The sequence below is a fragment of the Paroedura picta genome, chromosome 14, assembly GCF_049243985.1.
Source record: "Paroedura picta isolate Pp20150507F chromosome 14, Ppicta_v3.0, whole genome shotgun sequence".
Classification (NCBI taxonomy): Eukaryota; Metazoa; Chordata; class Lepidosauria; order Squamata; family Gekkonidae; genus Paroedura; species Paroedura picta.
In genome coordinates, this window is record NC_135382.1 from 27164642 (window position 1) to 27185228 (window position 20587).

The 20587-nt window shown below is 43.5% G+C and overlaps 1 protein-coding gene across 5 annotated transcripts in view; it reads left to right on the top strand.

Annotated features, from left to right (window-relative positions):
- The window catches only part of ADAMTS18 (ADAM metallopeptidase with thrombospondin type 1 motif 18), an 89229-nt gene that overhangs the window by 36853 nt on the left and 31789 nt on the right, over nucleotides 1-20587 (top strand). For all 5 annotated transcript variants that reach the window (XM_077309768.1, XM_077309769.1, XM_077309770.1 and 2 more), the window contains 8 exons: nucleotides 736-935; nucleotides 1315-1398; nucleotides 1646-1805; nucleotides 3365-3470; nucleotides 8187-8324; nucleotides 10281-10434; nucleotides 15108-15203; nucleotides 16571-16719. In XM_077309768.1, the coding sequence (XP_077165883.1) occupies nucleotides 736-935; nucleotides 1315-1398; nucleotides 1646-1805; nucleotides 3365-3470; nucleotides 8187-8324; nucleotides 10281-10434; nucleotides 15108-15203; nucleotides 16571-16719 (1087 nt within the window). The remainder of the gene's footprint in view (nucleotides 1-735; nucleotides 936-1314; nucleotides 1399-1645; nucleotides 1806-3364; nucleotides 3471-8186; nucleotides 8325-10280; nucleotides 10435-15107; nucleotides 15204-16570; nucleotides 16720-20587) is intronic.

A 20587-nucleotide genomic window follows, 5' to 3' on the forward strand; every position in this document is an offset into this window, starting at 1 on the left:
TTGACTGAGGTCCCTCCCCTCCCCTGCCCTGTCTTTCCCAGACTCGACCCCCAGCATCTCCAGGCATCTCCCTATCTGGAACTGGCAAACCTAACAGCAGTCCATCAGCAACTTCCTCAGGAAGTTAAGTCCTTCCGCTGGTGAACCGTTTTCTTGCAACTACCTTCAAAAGTATGACCCGTTGCTTTAGCCTGAACATGGTTCCACCTTGTGCTTTTGCTTAGGGGCATCCTACTCCTTAGAAAATTGGTGCAACCCAGTCAGGATTAAAACAAAAACGTTTGGCCACACACAGAATAGCTAGCTGGATTGGTCCCTAGCCATTACAGGGATGGCGGGATATGGGGGGGGGGAAGGGGGATAAGTATGAATGTGTGTTTCATGAGCAGACAGAAAATAATTTGACAGAAATCTGAAGCCTCTCCCGCCTAAGCATGTGAAACTCATTTTTTTTTTGTTTGCAAGATGTCTGTTTTCCTCTCCGCGACTTATTTTATTAAACATCTTTATTTTTGTTTGTTTCTTTCCAAAGGAGGATGGATCAGGACTTAATTAATAATGTCTTTAAAAGGGCTCTGCGTCCGACAGCCCATTTTAATCAGGGTTTGGCACCAGCCGCCGTATCGTCGAATTCGTTCAGGGTTCAACTCCCTCGGCGCTTTAAGTCTGAACCGAGCCGCTCATTAAAAAAGGAGTTCTGAATATTTTCCAAATCTTGTCTCTGTTTCCTTTTAGACACACCTAAGCCACCCACAGAGGACACATTCATCCTTTCTGATGAATACGGGAGCTCAGCAAGGTTGAAAAGATCCCCCATTAAAAGCCAGAAGGGCGGAAGTTTGAATGTGGAGACTCTAGTCGTGGCTGACAGGAAAATGTTGGAAAAACACAGTAAGGAGAACGTCACCACGTACATCTTAACAGTGATGAACATGGTAAGAATGGGTGTTGTGCAGGAACGTGACTGAAGCTTTCTGTTTGTCAGCGGTTTATTCACTGATGATGTGAGCCCAGAGCCTTAAGCATTTGACCCTTTCTCCCTTTTCCCATCCCATTCTGCCTCCTCAAAAGTCTTCAGTCTTGTTCCACTTCGTGCATAGACCAAGACAGAGCATCCTTTCTCCCTGGAGCTTTGTCTACAGTGTTTTAATCTTCATTTGTACTGTTTTTTTTATGATTGCTTTGAGAGTATAAGAAATACATCAATGCACGTTGAAGGGATTCTCAGTTGTACAGAGCAGCTCTCAAGGGGATATATTTTTTTCTCAAACTGTTCTTTTTCTTACCATTGTGTTCATGTCCTCCTCCCCACAGGTCTCTAGTCTTTTTAAGGATGGTACGATTGGAAGTGATATCAACATTGTGGTTGTGAGCCTTCTTCTTTTAGAACAAGAACCCGTAAGTGATGTGCACCACCCTTTTAAGCTGGGACAAATATTTTATGTTGGAAGTGTTATGCAAACTTGAAATGCAGCTTCCTTCTTCTTACCCGGGAGAAAAAACTTGAGCGGAAGCTGTAAACCTGCCTTTGGATGGGGTTAAGGTTCTCCCCAAGTATATATATATATTTTACTTTTTGCCTTTGATTTGGTTGTCGATCACAGAATTGTTTTTTCCCCCTCCTTGTTGGCAAATTATTCTTTAGGGTGGATTACTGATCAACCATCATGCTGACCAGTCACTAAACAGCTTCTGTCAGTGGCAGTCTGCTCTAGTTGGAAAGAACGGGAAGCGTCACGACCACGCCATCTTGCTTACGGGATTTGATATCTGCTCCTGGAAGAATGAACCGTGTGACACTTTAGGTAGGGCAAAATGCTGAAAGACACATCATGTAAATAATGGGTCGCAATGGACCAGTTTTTCTGCTGGGGAAAAAGGAAGGATTCCTTTGAGAGGTTTGGGATCATGGGAGGTACATGGACAAATACCGGGTGGGTTGCAGATTGTAGTGAAGACGGGATTTCGGTGAGATCCAGTGGATCTAACCCTACGGATCTTACTTGGATTTGAAGCAAGAGTCCAGTGGGGTCTTAATTATCAGCGCTGGAAAAAGCTGTCAAGTCTCAGCCAATTTATAATGACCCAGTAGGTTGTTCAAAGCTAGAGATGAATACAGGTGTTCTGTCATCACTTGCCGCTTGGTGGTCCTGCATCCAGGAAACAGGGCCAGCCGCTGAATATATTGATGGTTGAAAAGAAAAAGCCATCTGAAGAATCATCTGTGTGTTTATACATTAGATCAGCCTTTCTTCGACATTTTTTTTACTGTTGAGAAACCCCTGAAACATTTTGTTAGGCTTCCAGAAACCCCAGAAGTGGCATTATCAGGCAGAATATAACTGGGAAGCATATCAGGGCCCCTCTCCTTCCCATCCCCCGCAGGCCCATCATTGGTCATTGTGGAAAGGGGGGGCAGGACAACATGATTATATATAGTCATATCACCAGATAAATGTTTAACAAATTTCGAAGAAGATGAAGAGTTGGTTCTTATATGCCACTTTTCTGTACCAGGAGTCTCAAAGTGGCTTATATTTGCCTTCCCTTTCCTCTCCCCACAACAGACATCCTGTGAGGTAAGTGTGGCTGAGAGAGCCCTGATATTACTGCTCAGTCACAGCAGCTTTATTGGGGCTGTGGTGAGCCCAAGGTCAACCACCCATTCAGGAAACCCTTCCAGGCCTTTAAGAAACCCGAGGGTTTCATGAAACCTCAGTTGAGAAAGCCTGCACTAGATGGATGATGGGTCTGATCCACTAGATGAACCATGGGTCTGATCTAGCAGGTTCTTCTTATTTTCTTGTGTTCTTATCTCCTTTGTCTTTAAGCAGCCCAATGTAGAGGTGAAAAAGTTCTTTAGAAAGTAGCAAGCTGAACTCAGCCTTTAACAGATTTTGGACTTTTCAGGGGAAGGCCAAATGAAGAAGTCTTCTGAGGGAACCTTATTTTGGATGGCTTCTGGAGCTTGGGGAGTACTGTTGTTTTAGATTTTGAAACGGCCACTGGCCAACAGCATTCTTGTTCTCTCTGGCTGACCTTCCGAAAAGAGCTGGAGCCCCCTTTTGAAAATCACTTTCCCAGCTGACTGGCCCGGTGTTGAGTCAGCAAAGAACATGAGCCTGTGTTACTTTTGTAAGCTGCTGCAGACAGAATGCATTTTTTCTTGGATTGGCTGCAACATAGCCGTGTGTGTATGCCTTTGCCTTATATATTCCTTCTACATGCCAAAACTGAAATTATGCTGAATCTTCCCCAGGCACGCGGCTAAAATATGTGATGAATCTCTGTGAAGTTGTGCAACAGAACATAATTTCATCCCTTTCTTCCGCCACTTTTCCTGTTTTCAACCCCTCCCTGGCAGGTTTCGCTCCCATCAGTGGAATGTGTAGCAAATACCGCAGTTGTACCATCAATGAAGACACTGGACTTGGCTTGGCATTTACTATTGCTCATGAATCCGGACACAAGTAAGCAATTTCTCGTGAGTCCTTTCTCCCTAAAAGCTAAATGAAACAGACAATAATGCTCAAGCTTGGACTTTTATGTGGAACTTTTCTGGCATCATCTCGGGAACGCAGGAGAAGCTGATGCATGTCTCCTTTTATGTGCCCTGCCAGGGCTGCTTCCACATGGAGATGTTTCCCATTGTGGATTCATTGCTGCAACAGATGGAGCATCTGTACTGGGTGATTCTTGATTTTTTCCTCTTAACCCCTTGTGCCTACCAACCACCTCCCAATACTGTTGGAAAGATTTTTGCTGGCTTTTAAAATAATCACGAGTAGCTGTATTACTATAGTATACCAACTAGCTAACTTTTTTGAGGGGAAAGGTCAAATCTTGCTGGGGATCAGAATGGTGAGTGTGAGGAAACAGGGAGGGAACATAATGTCAGAGGTGGATGAGGAGGTGTGAGAATCTATTTTCCCAGAGCAGAGACAAAAAGGGAGATCACATCCCTAGTAGTCACCATGCCAGAGATTCCAAGGAACACTGGTCTAACCCCATCTCCACCATCCTGGGATGAGAAGTATCACAGAAGACCCCTTTCTCCTGGGTGAGAAAGCCTGGTCTCAGGTGTCTAATTCTGCACATCAGCTCCTCCCTGATCCTTGTAACTGGAAATGTTGGATATTGAACTTAGAACCTTCTCCTTGCAAATGAGGCCTTCTACCACTGACCTACAGCCCCTCTTGAAAGAACTGAGGTAGCACCATGACAATTTTTTTTATGGTTAAAGTTAGTGGAGGTTTAGGAGTGAAGGTCAAAAGCAGAGATGACCAATTACAGTTCGGTTTTAATTAGGTCTTTAAAAAATAATGCCATTCTCCTCCTGAACTTCTAAGTCAGGGTGGGCGATTATTTCCATAAATCCATGTGTGGTGACATTGTGTTGCCAAGGCATTGGTGGCAGGCTAACCGTGACTTTTAGCACGAAGGCAGGATTTAAATCCGGGGTTTCTTTTGTTTGGGAATCTCTATGAAAATACATCCCGCACAGAAGCTCCTCTTTGTTGGCTGACAGTTCCATTCAGCTTGTCCCCTTTTGTCAATGGCCACACTGCTGCCGTTCCTTTCACTTGCTACACGAATCCCTGATTCTGCATGACTGCTCGGAGTTATTCAGTCCTCTTTGTGTCAATACTGTGCTTGGCCTTGGCTGTGACCTCACGTCTACATGAGTGGCCCCTTTGCAGGTTGCTGTTCATCTGAAAGGAAACAAGGAATTAAGGATTAATCCTGATCCCAGTGGTAACCCCATGAGGCCTTTGAGTGAGAGAGAACGGTAACCAAAACTGGGGCAGTAGAGAACAGTACAATAAGGGTTGTCGCCAGTTTACATCAGTCCCCAGTGTTTCCAATTAAAAGGGTGAGGTAGTGGAAGATGTTAAATATCTCGACCTGAGACCCCTGCCAGTCAAACTAGACAGGACTGACTTTGATAGACAAATGGTCTGATTGAGTATAAGGCTTCATGTGGTTATATGAGGTAGGGGTAGTCGACCTGTGGTCCTCCAGATTCTCATGGACTACAATTCCCATGAGCCCCTCCCAGTGTTTGCTGGCAGGGACTCATGGGAACTGTAGTCCATGAACATCTGGAGGACCACAGGTTGTCTCCCCCTGGCATAAGGGAATGTCCTAGATGTTGCACTCACTTCCTATTTTTAATTACCTCTGGATGTCCCTCCTCAAATTTTTGGGAGTGATGGTTGCTGCCATTGGAGTAGATTTCTAGTTGTGGCATGAGACTTCTCAAGGAGAGTGGTTATATCTGGCTGATGGGCTGTCCCTCACCTTGGCTTGTCTCAAGAAAATCTAATCTGTGAAGGATGTGGATGTCTAATCCTGAAATACAAGTGTTGGGTGGCCAGGAGAAAACTTGTATCAATTACAAGGTTGAGTAGGGTGGAGGTCCATTGCTTGGCTTGGATCAGTCATGTAGCTTGGTGTAGTGGTTAGAAGTGCCGACTTCTAATCTGGCTCCCCCAGGATACTCAGTTCCTCGTCAACCACAAACAGGAAGACAGAGGAGGGTGGTTGTTCTCATCCAGGATTCTTTCTTATAATCAGCGAACCAAAAAATTGGAAGGGGCCATACAGGGCATCTAATCCAACCCCTTCCTCAATGCAGCATCAGCCTCAAGCATCCAGGATAAGTATCTGTTCAGCTGCTCCCTAAAGATTGCCCATGCTGGCACTGAATGTTTAGGCATGATGTGGGGTGCCAGGAAGAGGGTAGGATTTATGCTAGTTTACTGTCTGCTTAGCTTGGTAACTGATTCCCTGCTGAAGCTGGCTGAGGTGGTGCCAGAGGGGGTCTTGATTTTCTGCAAATGGATAATTTGGGGAATTTCAATGTTCTCACCGATGCTGCGTTTTCTGGTGCCATGGCCTCAGTAGAACCATCCCAGGTTGTACTGTCCCTCTTCCCCAAACAGAGCAGGCCACAGGGATTGTTCTGGATGCAGTGGTTCTTCGTGAACTACTGCTGCTGACTGATCATTAACTTGTGAAGGTCAGTTTAAGATTTGCACCAATGGTGAAACCTGGGTAGTCACATCATGAACATGTAAGCTGCAGTACAATCAGAAATCTCCTCTTCTGTAGCCATTGACCTCAATGGTCGTAGGAAGAGTCAGTTTGGTCTTAGGAAGAGCCAGTTTGGTGTAGTGGTTAGGAGTGCAGACTTCTAGTCTGGCGAGCCGGGTTCGATTCCGCGCTCCCCCACATGTAGCCAGCTGGGTGACCTTGGGCTCGCCACAGCACTGATAAAACTGTTCTGACTGAGCAGGAATATCAGGGCTCTCCCAGCCTCACCCACTCACAGGGTGTCTGTTATGGGGAGAGGAAAGGGAAGGCGACTGTAAGCCACTTTGAGCCTCCTTTGGGCAGGGAAAAGCGGCATATAGAAACCAACTCTTCTTCTTCTAGAATCTGTTTAGGATCTACTGTTGGCATCTCAGCCCCATCTTCTCCGTTTTGCTTTTCAACAATGCCTACTTCAGCTTGCTGTTCTTTCTTCAGGTTTCCTCTGTTCGCTTTTCAGCCTGGCACATACAGTTCGATATCCGGACAGGAAGGATTTATGAATTGCCTTCCAGAAAAATGTATTTTGGAAAGACAGCAGTTCTTTCATTTGGCAAGGGCTGCGAGAAATTGTCACTTGGCCAAACTGGTGCCTTTTCAGCTGTATAATATGGGAAATTGGCAGCAGTGACCTAAAGATGCCTGGAGGCAGACGGTCCTTAGAAGCGGTGCCTAATAAGTCTATTAGCAGTTGGATAGTAATTAGAGATGGGAGGGAAAGTTTGAAACAATTATAGGATTTTGGGGGGCAAATAAATCACTCCAGGCTTCATAGAACTTCCTTCCCTATGAATTGATAAATGCTGTCAATGTGCTGCAAGTTTAATTATGAAAAACAGAAGTTTTAAAGTGATAAAATTTGGGCCTGGACTAGATATAGCAGAGATAGTTCCGTGTGTTTGGAAGTGGCCCAGAAGGGATGGGCAGGTTTGATTTTTAAAAGCAAAAGGGGAACACAGGTGAAGGGAGCTAAACTATCCTCTTTATTATCCCCTTGAAGTCTCTTCCTCCAAGGGCTTGTCTCTCAGTGTTATTGCCGTTATTCCTCAGACACGGGGAAAGTACCTTGAGAGAGAGCCTGAGAGGTTGGAAGCTGCAGGGTGGAGGATTTTCAACATTCCTCACACGAATGGCTCCTTTGCTTTTCAAAGTCAACTCTTCATTCCTTCTCCTGCATTGAGAACCAAATAAGAATTCTGGTGGATCCCAACAGTGGTCCATCTTGTCTAGCATCCCATCTCATGCTGTAGCCAACCGGTTGCCTTGGAGGCTCAAGAAACAGGACACAGAGGCCAAGTCCCTTCCCTTGACGTTGCCTCCTGCTAACTGGAATAGAGAGGTTTGGTATCTTTGGAGATAGTATTTCCCTTTAAATGTCATGGCTGGGAGACCCTGAGAAACCTGCCCTCCATGAAGGTATCTCTACTCTGATCGTCTGAGAGTCAATATTTCAGCAAGGGAGCCCAGGGTGACACTTTCAATGTGGTAACTAAAAGTTCTAAAAACAATGGGCATAATCCCCTTCTTCCTATGCAATTGGAAGTTTGACTTCTACAAATATCTGGGAAACCCTAGAAAGAGGCTGGATGAAATAAATATACCTATTTTAAGATATTACAACTGCAACTATAGAGCCATTGTGCACATGTGGACAGTTATATGTATGATGGTGGGGAGGAGCATGCACCCATTCTGTTCGATGCTAGGAGGACCATTGGTCTTCAGGATTGGGGCTCTGGAAAGGGCAGATCTAGACCAAGGGGTCCCATGGCCCCAAGGGAACCATGCCACCCACTGATAACCATTTCTGACCCTCACCAAGTATTTTTTAGGAAGTGGACAAGAACAGGTAGGCATTTTGCCTAGCGGTGCTTCTGATCGACTATTGAAAATTTGATTGGCTGTGCAGATTTTTTTTAAATGTTGCTTTGACAGCAGCTGCCATGACAGGTTGACTACCCCTGGGTTAAAGAAACAAACAAACCTAATTATTCCAACTGTCTTTCCATTTCTTTCAACAACAACAACAAAAAGGAGAATCTCCTAGCATGTTAGTGAGGTCTTATATTTTCTTTTTTTGCTTCTGTCCCTAGCTTTGGCATGATCCATGATGGAGAAGGGAATCCTTGCAGAAAAGCCGAAGGTAACATTATGTCTCCCACTCTCACAGGCAACAACGGAGTGTTTTCGTGGTCAGTGTGCAGTCGGCAGTACCTTAACAAATTTCTCAGGTATGTTTGAAGCAAGAGGCCAGTTGCTGAAATCTTGAGACTGAACCAGATGTCTGCCATTGGGTGCCTACAGAATATTGAGCAAACCAATATGTTTTGGGAAGGTGGAAGTTAGCTTGTATGTTGGGGTGGTTAGGGGGTTGGATTAGGATCTTGGAGACCCAATTTTGAAACCTCTACTGGGCCATGGAAGCTCTTCAGGTGACCCAAAGCCAGTTGTTCTCTCTTTGCCTGACCTACCTAAACTGGCTTGTTGTTGTTGTGGGGAGAAATTGGAAGATAAAAGGATGGTGTCGTGAACCATTCTGGGTCCCCATTCAGGAGAAAAATAGGGTATGAACTCTGACAAGTCATTTCCTTTGGACCAAAGATAGGAAGCCATATCTGGAAGCAGTGTCATACAGTGAGAATAGTCGAATTGCAGGGGGATGCTGGTACTAGGAACTGCCATCAAATCACAGCTGACTTACGATGATCCCCAAGGGTTTCCAAAGCAGGAGACGTTAAGAGGTAGTTTGCCAGCACCTGTCTCCATGTCATGATCCTGGTATTCCTTGTAGATCTCCCATCCAAATATTAACCAGGGCTGATCCTGCTTAGCTTCTGCGACCTGTTGAGAACAGACTAGCCTGGGCTGTCCAGGTGAGGGCATGGAAGAATTACCTTTTTCTCTCTTCCCATTTTTTGTTCCAAATTCCCCCATCCACTGCCATGAACTAATGTCCCAGCTCCCTGGGAAAAAAAATCCAGGATCTCTTGATCTTTTCCCTCATAGTTTGGAAAACAGTTTTCACTTGACACTTTTGAGAGAACAAACCGGACGAAGGCATTCAGCATATGCTGCTGTTCCTTTCTTAAAACCGAGAACATCCTTGGCTTCTTTTCATTTAGAAAAAAAATTATGAGGGTATTCATGTGTCTCCCACATATCATTTTGTTTGGCCTTTGTCTAGAATTTCTTGTACAGAAAACTGCAGGGAGTAAAAAAAAAAAATGCACCATTTCATGTCTGTTTTCAATGCCCATGTTATGTTATGGTTTGTTTGAAATGCTGATTTGCCACATTGCTACCCCTCTGGAATTTGTGAGATTGAGAGCATCTCTATGATCCTGTCTATGTAGCTGAAGTGATTTTGTTTTCAGTTGGCTAATTGTTTCAGCAGTTTGGAGTGACAGCGTACCACCTGCATACAAGTACTGTCTACTGGGTGATTCTGGGGACTGAATTCACATTACAGACTACAGTGGTCCAGAGTCACATGCAGAGTCCTCAATTCTCAAGTGTGTCACATGTAGACAAGGGGCTTCAGGTTTCCCTCCAGTCAGCTTTCTTGGCCTGAAATGTTCCTGGGGAGCTTGACTGTTTGGACTGTTCGGGAAACATACCCTTCTTCCCATGTGGCTTAGTCATGATTTGAATTGGTTATGGTGTACACTTTAGGTGCGGTGCTGTCAAGGTGCTTCCAACTTATGCCAAGCTATGAAGTAAGGACCTCCTAACTGGCACACTCTGACCTATTATTAACAGCTTTCATCAAATCTTGCAAACTGAAGGTCATGGTATCCTTTATTGAGTCAGTCCATCTCATAATGCAGCTTCTTCTTCTTCTCTCTCTCTCTCTCTCTGTCTCTCTCTCTCTCTCTTTTTACTGGTCATCATACATGTGGGAATAGATGAACTTGTTCAATTTTTACTCAGGATACAGGGTGAGAATCCTGGACCTAACCTGTTTGCACTGAAGCTGATTGTATGCGAACCATCCCACAAAGTTTTTTGTTTGCCGTCAGTAAGCTACAAGCAACTGAGTGGTATATGATTAATGGTGTAATCAGGATCAACCTCTCAATTGCTTTTAGACCCTGTCCGGCTTTGATTAGGCAATAATCTGAGCTACCTATCATCGTTGTCATATGAAGATAAAATGGTTCTTTCAGAGATGCATCTCTTTCTTACAGTACAGCTCAAGCTGCTTGCCTGATCGATGAGCCCAGACAAACTGGGCAATATGAATATCCCGATAAACTCCCTGGGCAAATCTACGATGCTGACACACAATGCAAATGGCAGTTTGGAGGGAAAGCCAAACTCTGCAACCTGAGTTTTGTGAAGGTACATGTCTAAGTATCTTTCGAACAAAGTTAGAACTTGCACTAAGAACTAACAACGAGATGTAAATGGGGGACTTTATGAATGAGTGGAGGGGTTCCAAGGAGCTCCAGGGTCTACACTGTTTCTAAATCTTCAATGATTTGGCATGCTTCTTTCCTTGCTTTTAAGGTGTTGCCTTGGATGGAAGTCAAGGTGGGCCAGCATTGCTGCAGGACAAAACTGTGCCTACAAGGATGTAGAATAAAATTGTAATTAACATTGATGAGTGAATGGGAGGGGGATGCCTAAGTTGGGTTTTCCATTAAGGAACTTCCTTTTTCATTGTGCTGTGATGGAATGACCAGCAGCCCAGATTTGTTACTAGGTCACAGAATGTGCAAGAATGCATATATCCACAAACTGTGTATATCCACAGATGTGTATATTCACGGACTGCATGGCATGATGGAGTCCTAAAATTTTGCGATCAGTTGTGTCCTCAAGTGTAACAGCAGAAAATCCTGATGCTTTGAATGGTTTGATTTCAATATGTACAAACCATAATGTTTACACTGGTGCTCTGTATGCATCAAAGTTACAGAAATTCGGTCACCCTTGTACGTGACCAAGAAATAGAATGTGTGATGAGACCATGTGCATTCATGTGAAGAGTTATGTATGTAGCAGTAGGTTTGAGTCCTCAAAAACTGGGCTCATCAGTGGCAGGAAGCAGACTTAGCTCCTATCTCAATGGAAGTCCTGAGCACCAACTTTCATTCATACCTGCGGGGGGAAAGGAAAAGCACTATATAGTGATTCACATGTGATGAGGGCCAACACAGCCTATTAGTCCTAACACTGAATGGTCCATCCAGGGATCTCAACAGGGTATGGGTGGGTGATCACAGTGTGTTTTTGTGTGAATAAAGCCACTGTAAAGTTCCCTTGGAATATACTGGCCCTTATTCTACATGCACTTACCCACAGACATCTTCATGGCAATCATATTAGGCTTTAGGATGCTTTGGGCTGATCCTGCGTTGAGCAGGGCATTGGACTAGATGGCCTGTATGGCCCCTTCCAACTCTATGATTCTATGATTCTATTATTCATATTGCTAGCTAGTCCATAATGGAAGAGAAGGCATCAAGGAGCTTGCAGTCCATTGTTGGATACAAGATCAGGCTGGAGATAGCAGAAAGACACATGGAGTTAGGTCCTACCATCTTTCCATGCGTTCTTGCCCCAACCCTCCTTGCTATAGCCCATGTGTATGTGGGTCCCGTGATCCTCAGCATAGCATTTTCAGTAGCCAAAATGGGCTGCTCCTCCCTCTCAAGCAGAATAACTGTAGGAGTTTAACTCATAAACTGCAAATATATTAACTGTTTCTTTTAACCTGCCTTTCCTCTGAGAAGCTCAGGGTGGTATGCATGGTTCCTTTCTTCTGCATTTTATTCTCATGAACAACCTGTGAAGTAGGTTAAGGCTGAGAAAGACTCACTGGCTCAAGGCTGTATGGGATTTCCCATAGGAGCCATAGTCTGACATGCTGTCCACTGTACCACTCTGGCTCTAAATAGCAGAGCTTTTTATGTTAGGTTTGTATGAGTAGGAAGCAAACTATTGATGGGACAACAGATTGAGTAGGGAAGATAGATCTGAAGGTTAGGAAGTGAAGATTTTAGGATGTGGCAAGAGAGGAGGGAAATGGCCATAGCTCAGTGGCAGAACACCTGCTTTGCATGCAGCAGGTCTTAGCTTCAATCTCCAGCATTTCCAGCTAAAACCATCATGTGGTAGGTGGCATGAAAGACCTTTGCCTGAGACCCTAGAACAGACTTTCTCAACTAGAGTTTCACGAAACCCTGGTGTTTTTTTTTTTTTTTTGATGGCCCTGGAAGTGAGTGGAAGTCAGCTAATTTTAAAATATTTTAAAAATTGGTTTCATGTTTATTGGGTGATATGACCATATATGGTCATGTACCCCCCCCCACTAAAAAATAGCCAATGATGGGTCTGGAAGGGGTGCGATTGCATCACTTCTGGGGTTTCTTGAAGACTGAAGAATGTTTCAGGGGTTTCTCAATAGGAAAAAAGTTGAGAAAGATGGTCCTAGAGAGCAGCCTGAGATGCCAATACTGACCTTGTAAGACTGATTTTCCAATTCATTGTTATGTATTCATGAGAGATTAGAAACTAGGGCAATGGAAAGAGGGAGGGATAAGTGAAATGTGGATATCAAGGAGGAAGAGAAATCATGGAAGCAACTGAAGAGCATGGTCAATCCAGGGGGAAAGTTGAACCATATTAGGTTTTCAGATAGATTACCCCAGATGCTGCCTTATATTGAGTCACGTTGTGTTATTAAGGTCAGGATTGTGTACTCCAGTTGACAGCAGTTCTCCAAAATCATAGGTAGAGCTCTTCCATATTACTTTCTAGTGGAGCCATTTAATTGGAGATACTAGGGACTGAACCTTCTGCATGCCTGAAACCTTCTACCAACAAGCCATTGCTCTTAGATCAAGAGACAGTTATGAGAAAGGTGCTTTCCATATTCGAGGCAAGACAGAACAGGAGTATGAATTGAGTGCTGGCAGCCAAAATGGAGAGACATGGGTGGATCTTGTTACTGTCAAAGAGGCAGAAGCAGAAGGTTTTGCAGGAGCTTGTATTCTTGGGGGGCAGGGTGGGCAAGAACAGGGTGTGGAATCAGAAATAACTTGGAGGCTATTTGTCTGTGAAGTCAGTCAGATGGTGATAAAGATATAAGGAGAGCTACAGTTGTGGTTGAATATTTTCGGTTTCTAATGTATCAAGGGGAACCTTTAGAGATGTTTCCAACACGGAAGACAGTCATCTGCCTATTGCCAGAAAGGTCAAACTTGAGCACAAATTGGGTCAATTCAAAGACTCTTAGCCCCAGTCACGTGCAAATACCATGGTGTGGGGACTGAATCCCCTGGAATGTGATTTACTCCATGGGAGAGTGTTCCTGTATGCATGTAGATGATGCCACCATGTGGCAGAAGCCAGCTCTTTGGGTTATTCTCACTTCATCACCAATTGGTAGGAAGGGACAGTTGAGCAGGGAAGTACCATAAGATTGACCGTGCTCATAGGGTTGTATGATTCACCTACCCATCCAAGTGGTGCAAACTCATGTCATGGGAAAGTCACTCTCATACCTTTATGTGAACTGGGCCACACCATTCATGGCATTTCCTGCAGATTTTTTTTTTTTAATCAAGTAATATTGGAAAAAATGGGAAGAACCAGTTTGGCACTGCTTTCATTTTCTTGATTTTTCAGAAGGGTTGTTGCCAGTTTGGAATTGGGAAGGGATATATATTTTTTTCAGGTCCTGATAATTTGGGGCTATTTGGCTTCTCCCCAAGAAGGAACAGGAGCAGGTGGGAGGTAGGGGAAAAGAGGAAGCCAGTCCCAAATTTGTCATGCTGGGATTGTCCCCAGTGGAGGCTTCTCCCTGCCAGCATCAGAGGTAGCAGAGCCTATAAAACATCTGGAAAATGGTGGGTGGGTTCCTGAACTCCTGTGAGTCTTGGCTATTACAGTAATCATTTGCTCCCCTGCCACAGGGTGTGAATGGGGGGGGGGGGAGCTATTCTTCTTTAAAAAACCAGCAATTGAACACTTATAGCAATATAAAATTTGTGTAGTTTTTCTATGAATTCCCACCTTTCATTTTAAAAAATGAACATAGAAAGGGATATCTCTGCAAAGGAAGGTGCTAATCTTCTTAAAAATGAAAGCTGGAAATGACAGAGGATCTGGTACATATATTGCTATAGTGCTATATAGTTATAACTCTATTCAGTTGCCTTTTTAAAAATCCCTATGCCAGGAGAGGAAATGGCTACTGTGACAGCCAAGCCTCATGGGAGTCTTGGAATCCTCCTGCTTGTTCACCATTTTGTGACCGAGGGGTGGGGTATCCTCCCTCTGACAATGCTGGTAGGGAAAAGCCTCCAGGGGAGTGATGGTACCATGGTAAATCTGGGGCCAATTCCGTCGCTTCTCTATTAACGTTTAAAGGGCCATTGGTGGAGGCTGGGTTGAAATAACCATCAGCAGTCAGTCAGCATTTCTGTTTCGGAAGGTACAGTGACATCACCCAACAGCTGATTCCTGGGATGGCTTCTTCTCTTTTCCTTTGTACTCTGCATCTATCTGAAATCCCAGTTATGATCTGAAATTCTGGGATATCAGTTTTCATTATGCTCAGAATTTTATGAGCATTTGAGGTCATTTCAATATTTTTGACCCAACCTTAAACAGCTAATTTGGGGTATCAATTCAGCTCAGTTATACACAAATACATAGTCCATCACAGGGTCTTTTGAGTTTTGGGCAAATCTGTCTGGATTTTGAGGTCCATGAGGAGATGGTGGCTAGATTGTTAGTCGCTAGATTTTTAATTTATTATGCTGTTTTATTGGATGTGTTTTATAAGTTGTTAGCTGCCTTGAGTCCCATTCAGGGGAGAGGGAGTGGAATATAAATAATGTATCTATCTATCTATATAAATCTTTACAGAAGTATGCAGCTCAGTTTGAGTCCATGTAATACATTGCATAGTTCTAGTCAGGGAGGGGCAGCCAATAAATCTAATTGATAATAATCTAAAATCATTAAGGAATTAAATTAATGATAGGTTTTTAAACTTTCAGGATATTTGCAAATCACTTTGGTGCCACAGAGTAGGTCATCGATGTGAGACAAAATTTATGCCAGCGGCCGAAGGGACGCCTTGTGGGATAAACATGGTAAGTTAGTCTTTGGTTAGATGGGAAATGTGAGATCAGTGCACTAGCACAGTGGCTAGGTTGTACATTGAGAGGGTGCATGGGTGTGTGGGTGGGTAGGGAGAGAATGGGGGAAAAGCTATCCAGTCCTCGTGTCCTTTTGTAAGAGGAAGGCAGGTAAAAAAAAATCACTTTAAGACCCCTGTGTTTTATTGCCATTAATTTTTCAATATTTGCTTTCCCACTGTGACAGATACCTCTCTACACCCTTCCCCGCACTGAGGTAAAATTCCCCTCCAAAACAAAGCTAAATGTCCAACCCAGTCAGTGTCTGATCTCTTGTGGCTTTATTCAGCCCTGGGAGTGTCTGGGAAGGAGTAGAGCCCTCTTTTCACGTAAACCCTTTAGTCAAAATGGCACTGAGGCATTTTTATAAGCCAACAAAAGAAAGATTGTATTTACAAAGAGGGAAGGGTAGTTGGAATCGAGCTTTTTTATACAATTCAGTTCCTATTTGGTTATGTTAGATTTCTTCTTTTAACAGAGGTTTCTTAATTGTGTTTTCCCTAAAACACCATTGTCTTTCTTAGATGTTTATCTACTCTACAGTTCCTCTGAATTCTCACTGGTTCCTATAAAATGGCCACACTGAGCTTGTGCCACATCTCCCTCCCTTCCTGAGGTGAATAGAGGTCTGCCTCATTCACCCCTGATTACCCATTACAACTAAGCAGGGTTCCACTTTCTCTTCCCTAGTAGTCTTCACCTCACACTTTGGCCTAAATTAGGAGTATTCACCTGATCCCCCAGATTCTCTCTGTGAAACAACTGCTTTAGTTCAGATACTGTTTGGATTAACTCTCTATCAAAAACCCAGTACCCTCACGAGAGTTTTTCCTCAGAGGAGTGTTTCAGCTACGGACCTCTCTCTGACCAGTCTCAGACTCCACTCTGACTGAACTGGACTCCTTCCAGCCCACAGCCAGTATATGAACTCCCACTTAGCTGTGGCTAGCTGATCAGAGGGCTCAGAGACTGTTTGTAACCCTGGCGTTTATCTGTTACCGTTGTTACAGCACTCAGAATCTGGTTTTTCAGCTGCTGTCCATCATACACACATAATCTATTTAAGGCTATTAATCTATTTAATCTACTATGGCCAAAGATCCCACCAGTTCCCCATTTTAGTACTGATGAATTGGAAGAAACAAATACATAGGAAAGGATCAGGTTCATTGGCTGACATAAATTATTTTTTCCCAGTTGGTTTCCCTCTGTGAGGTCACGATCCGATTATCTAGGTTGTTTTGAAAGATATTCCGATTTTTACACTTCCAAAACAAGTGAGCAGGTGATTAAGCATTGACTTTCTACATTCCCTCCTACAGTGGTGCCGAAGAGGTCAGTGCGTACGGTACGGAGACCACGGTCCCAAACCTGTTAACGGCCAGTGGTCCATGTGGTCTGAATGGTCTCAATGTTCTCGGACCTGTGGAGGTGGCATAACATACCAGGAGAGACACTGCAATAATCCAAAGTAAGACATTGATATCATTAGGCATTATTTTAATGACTTTTTGGTATCTAGCAAGATAGAGGGCAGAATAGATTTCCTTTGGGAATTGATACATTTCCCTACCACCTTAGATAATCTTCTGGGCTAGTAGGGTGTACCATCAGACTAGACCCAGGAGAACAGTTTCTCATCTATTTTTGGCCAGTCATGCCTGTTCACCTTTAAACAGCTTCACAAGACTGTTATGAACATAAAATAGGAAGGAGAGAACCATGTATGCCACCTTGGGGCTCTTGAAGGAGAGGTGTGAAGGAAATGCAATAGACAGATAATAGGAGTCTCATTTTCCTGATAAATGTCAAATGATTAACCTAGCAAAGTTCTCTTGAAAAATGTTACCAGGCTAAGGTGCAAAATATGAACTCAAATAAAACACTGATGTTCTGGATCAGTAGATTGTAGCCAATCAGTTTATCGGCTGGTGAAAAGGGAAGGAAACATCTCCATTGACACCCCACATGGGGATGATGGGGTTACATGGACAATAACCATGTGGGATAGAGGGAGGGAAATGGGTAAGTAGGGTTGCCAACCTCCAGGTGGTGGCTGAAGATCTCTTGGGATTACAACAGAGGTCATTTCACCAGGAGAAAATGGGCACTTTCAAAGATGGACTGTTGAAGTTCCCTGTTGAAGTTCCTCTTCTCTCCAACCCCCGATCTCCTCAAGCTCCACTCCCAAAATCTCCACCTATTCCCCAACCCAGAGATGACAACTCTATGGGTAAGACTGGCTGAGCTGGATCCAACCCAGTCACTTTTAAGCAGAACTGTTGCCAAAACCCAGAATATGATGACTTTTGCTTTACGAGAGGATGCCATAATAATTCTAGGGATAAAAAAAAAATGCATAAAAGACCACAATTTAAAAATGGTGCAAAGCCAAAGAATAATGTAATGACATTTCACAAAAACGGAAAGGGAGACTGTCCAGGTTGAAAGGGCAGGAATGAAATCTTCCCAAACCATTCCTCGCTGGTGGTTCAGACTTGTCCTGCAACTGTTGTCTCTGGACTCCACCTTGGTTCTATGACAACAGCTCAGTTCCCACCGCACAGTGACTTCAAAGGTAACAAGCTGCTGGATGAAGTGTTATCTGCACCCCTTATTTCTCCTCCCCTTCTTTTGCCAAATGATTCCAAGTTCCAGCTGTTCTCTTGGGACGAGCAGCCATTGTAAATATTAAGCATCTACAATACCAATGGTATGCCTTGTCCAGGTAAGAAAATTGGCAATGGGATCCTGAACATCTGTCTGCATTCAGAATGCCCTTACGGTCTCCCAGCACCTTCGGAGGTCATCCGCAGTACAACCACTCTATGCAGATTTGCTAAAATCATTATGTTTGCATAAAGTCGCTGCAGCGTAAATTCCTGAGATCTGGTTTTCATACATCACAACATTTTACAGTCAAGATATTTTCCCTGAGAATGCAATAGGTTGCATAATTTAATAGCTTGGCTGTAAAGAACAGGCAGTATGCCCATGAGACGTAAGCTCATACTAACTCATATCTGTGGGATTCAGACTTACCTGCTTTATAATAGCACATTGTTCACTCAAATATTAAAATGCAATTTTAGACTCTCATGTATTTAAAAAAATAGCAAAGAGAAACAATGGCTTCAACATATGTACTTGAAGGAATTTGTTGTCATGCTCTTCTGGTTCTGGAGGGACTGTCCAAGAATAAAATTCTCTGAGCTGCTTCCTTTATATAGTAAAGGCAGACTTCCGACAGCCTGGTCCTATCATGCTTGCAGGGGGGTTGGGGAGGGGAAACACCCTAGAATTTCAGAGGACGTTCCAAATAAAGCAAGTCTGTAAATTCCAAAGGTGGTCTGTTGTTTAATAAAACAACACAGTCTTGTGGCACTTTAAAGGTTAATAGATGGATTGCAATCTAAGACATCGTAAAGCACTGGACTCCATTTGGATCTGAGAAAATGGGCACTAGTCCATGAAAATTTATGCCACAATAAATCAGTTAGGCTTTACGGTTCAGTGCAACTCTCAGAACTGCAGCCTCAGGTTCATAAAATGTTTTGCCAGTGCAACAAGAACTTCATATTCAGGTGCTTTTACTGAGATCTTTTGCACTGCTGTTTCCCCACCTTCTTTTTTAAGCATCTGCAATTGTCTAATTATCTACCTTCCCTTGCTTTGCTGCTCTCTTCCCTAGACCTGCTTTGCTAAGACCTGCTTTGAAAATCCAACAATTGCATGCTGTCTGGATAGCAAAGGGTGTATTTTCAAATTTTCAGGTCACTTCACCTGCCGTTTTCTTTCTGTCGGCCACTTGTGTCTACCATTTCCTTTGCCACACCACTGAAAGTTTTTTAACAGTAATATTACGTTCTGCAGTCTGCTAGTCCAGGGTTAGTCAACCTGTGGTCCTCCAGATGTCCATGGACTACAATTCCCATGAGCACCTGCCAGCAAACACTGGCAGGGGCTCATGGGAATTGTAGTCCATGGACATCTGGAGGACCACAGGTTGACTACCCCTGTGAATTCCCCACTTTCATTGTGAAAAAGTAAATCCTTTTTGTTGCGGAATTATAGTTGGAAAGGTGCAGGCATTGTTCATCCAGATAGTCTAGAAATGGAGAGGAAGCTGCAAGATGCCTGGGGTGAGGTGAGAATCCAGGACTCAGTTGATCCACTTCAGGTGCGTATGCTGAATCCACCATTGGTAGTGAAAGCAACACAGAGGAGCATCGCCATATGGATTGAGCCTTGACCTATCACTAAATGGTTTCATTGAATGATTTCATGCGCCCCATTACTTTCTGATACTACAGATTAGGACAGATAACCTTCCAAATAAGAAAAGGGTGTCTAATTGATAAACATGTTGCGGAGGCACTGAATGCAACTAGAAATGTTGGCCTTACCTTGAGAAAACTGCTTTCCTTTTCAGCCTCAACTATCTGAAATGGAGAGGCGGAAATACTAGGCTGTTTTACTAGGCTGTTGTAAGGATGAATGATACAGTTTAACAAAGCACTTCAAGCATGGGATATAACGACTAAATATTATTACATCTGTATATATTGTTAATGCACTGTTCCTTAGTTGTACAGTTACAGATGGTATCACAACTATTGTTTCACAGCTGTGCTGTTGCCCGTATTAGAACAGAATGACAGAGAGCATTCCGTATTCTGGAAAAGCTTTTGGAAAAGTCAGCTTTTGAATCTGCATTACAGTTTTCGAGGCATATAAACTGCTGAAGCACGTTCTGGCTTGTTTTGCGTGTGTATGTGTGTGTGTGAGAGAGAGAGAGAGGATTAGAGTATCACATCTGAGCAGAGAGTATCACAATCTGATTGTAAATTGCACCTGGATTCTGTCTTACATATGTTAACAAGATCTTTCCATGATGGATTCAGCAGCGGGGTGTATTAGGACATGATAGTGAGTTTTTTGAGAGGGTTTTTTGGTTATGGATTTAGTATCTATTGAGAGCTCACTATATATGGATTTAGACATTATTATTGGGTAAATATAGCATGTTAATCTGAAAATACATCTCCTAATGTCTCTGAGTGACTTCATACACCACGTAAGAGGTCCAGATCGGTCCAAGATAGATCAGCCCAAGGCTGTCTTCATGACATGTGTATTTAGGAGACATGCTTGGGTGGATGATGACATTGGCTCAGAAATCTGGAACAAAACCCACCACCTGCTCAGTTTGTTTGAAGAATGAGCGCATCACATAATCAGCTCCAAGAGACCCTGTCTTGAAGTCAAGGACCACTCATGTGACTAAAAAGGACAATGGCCAGTTAAAGCCCAGTTATCTTTTGGCAAGTAGAAGTATC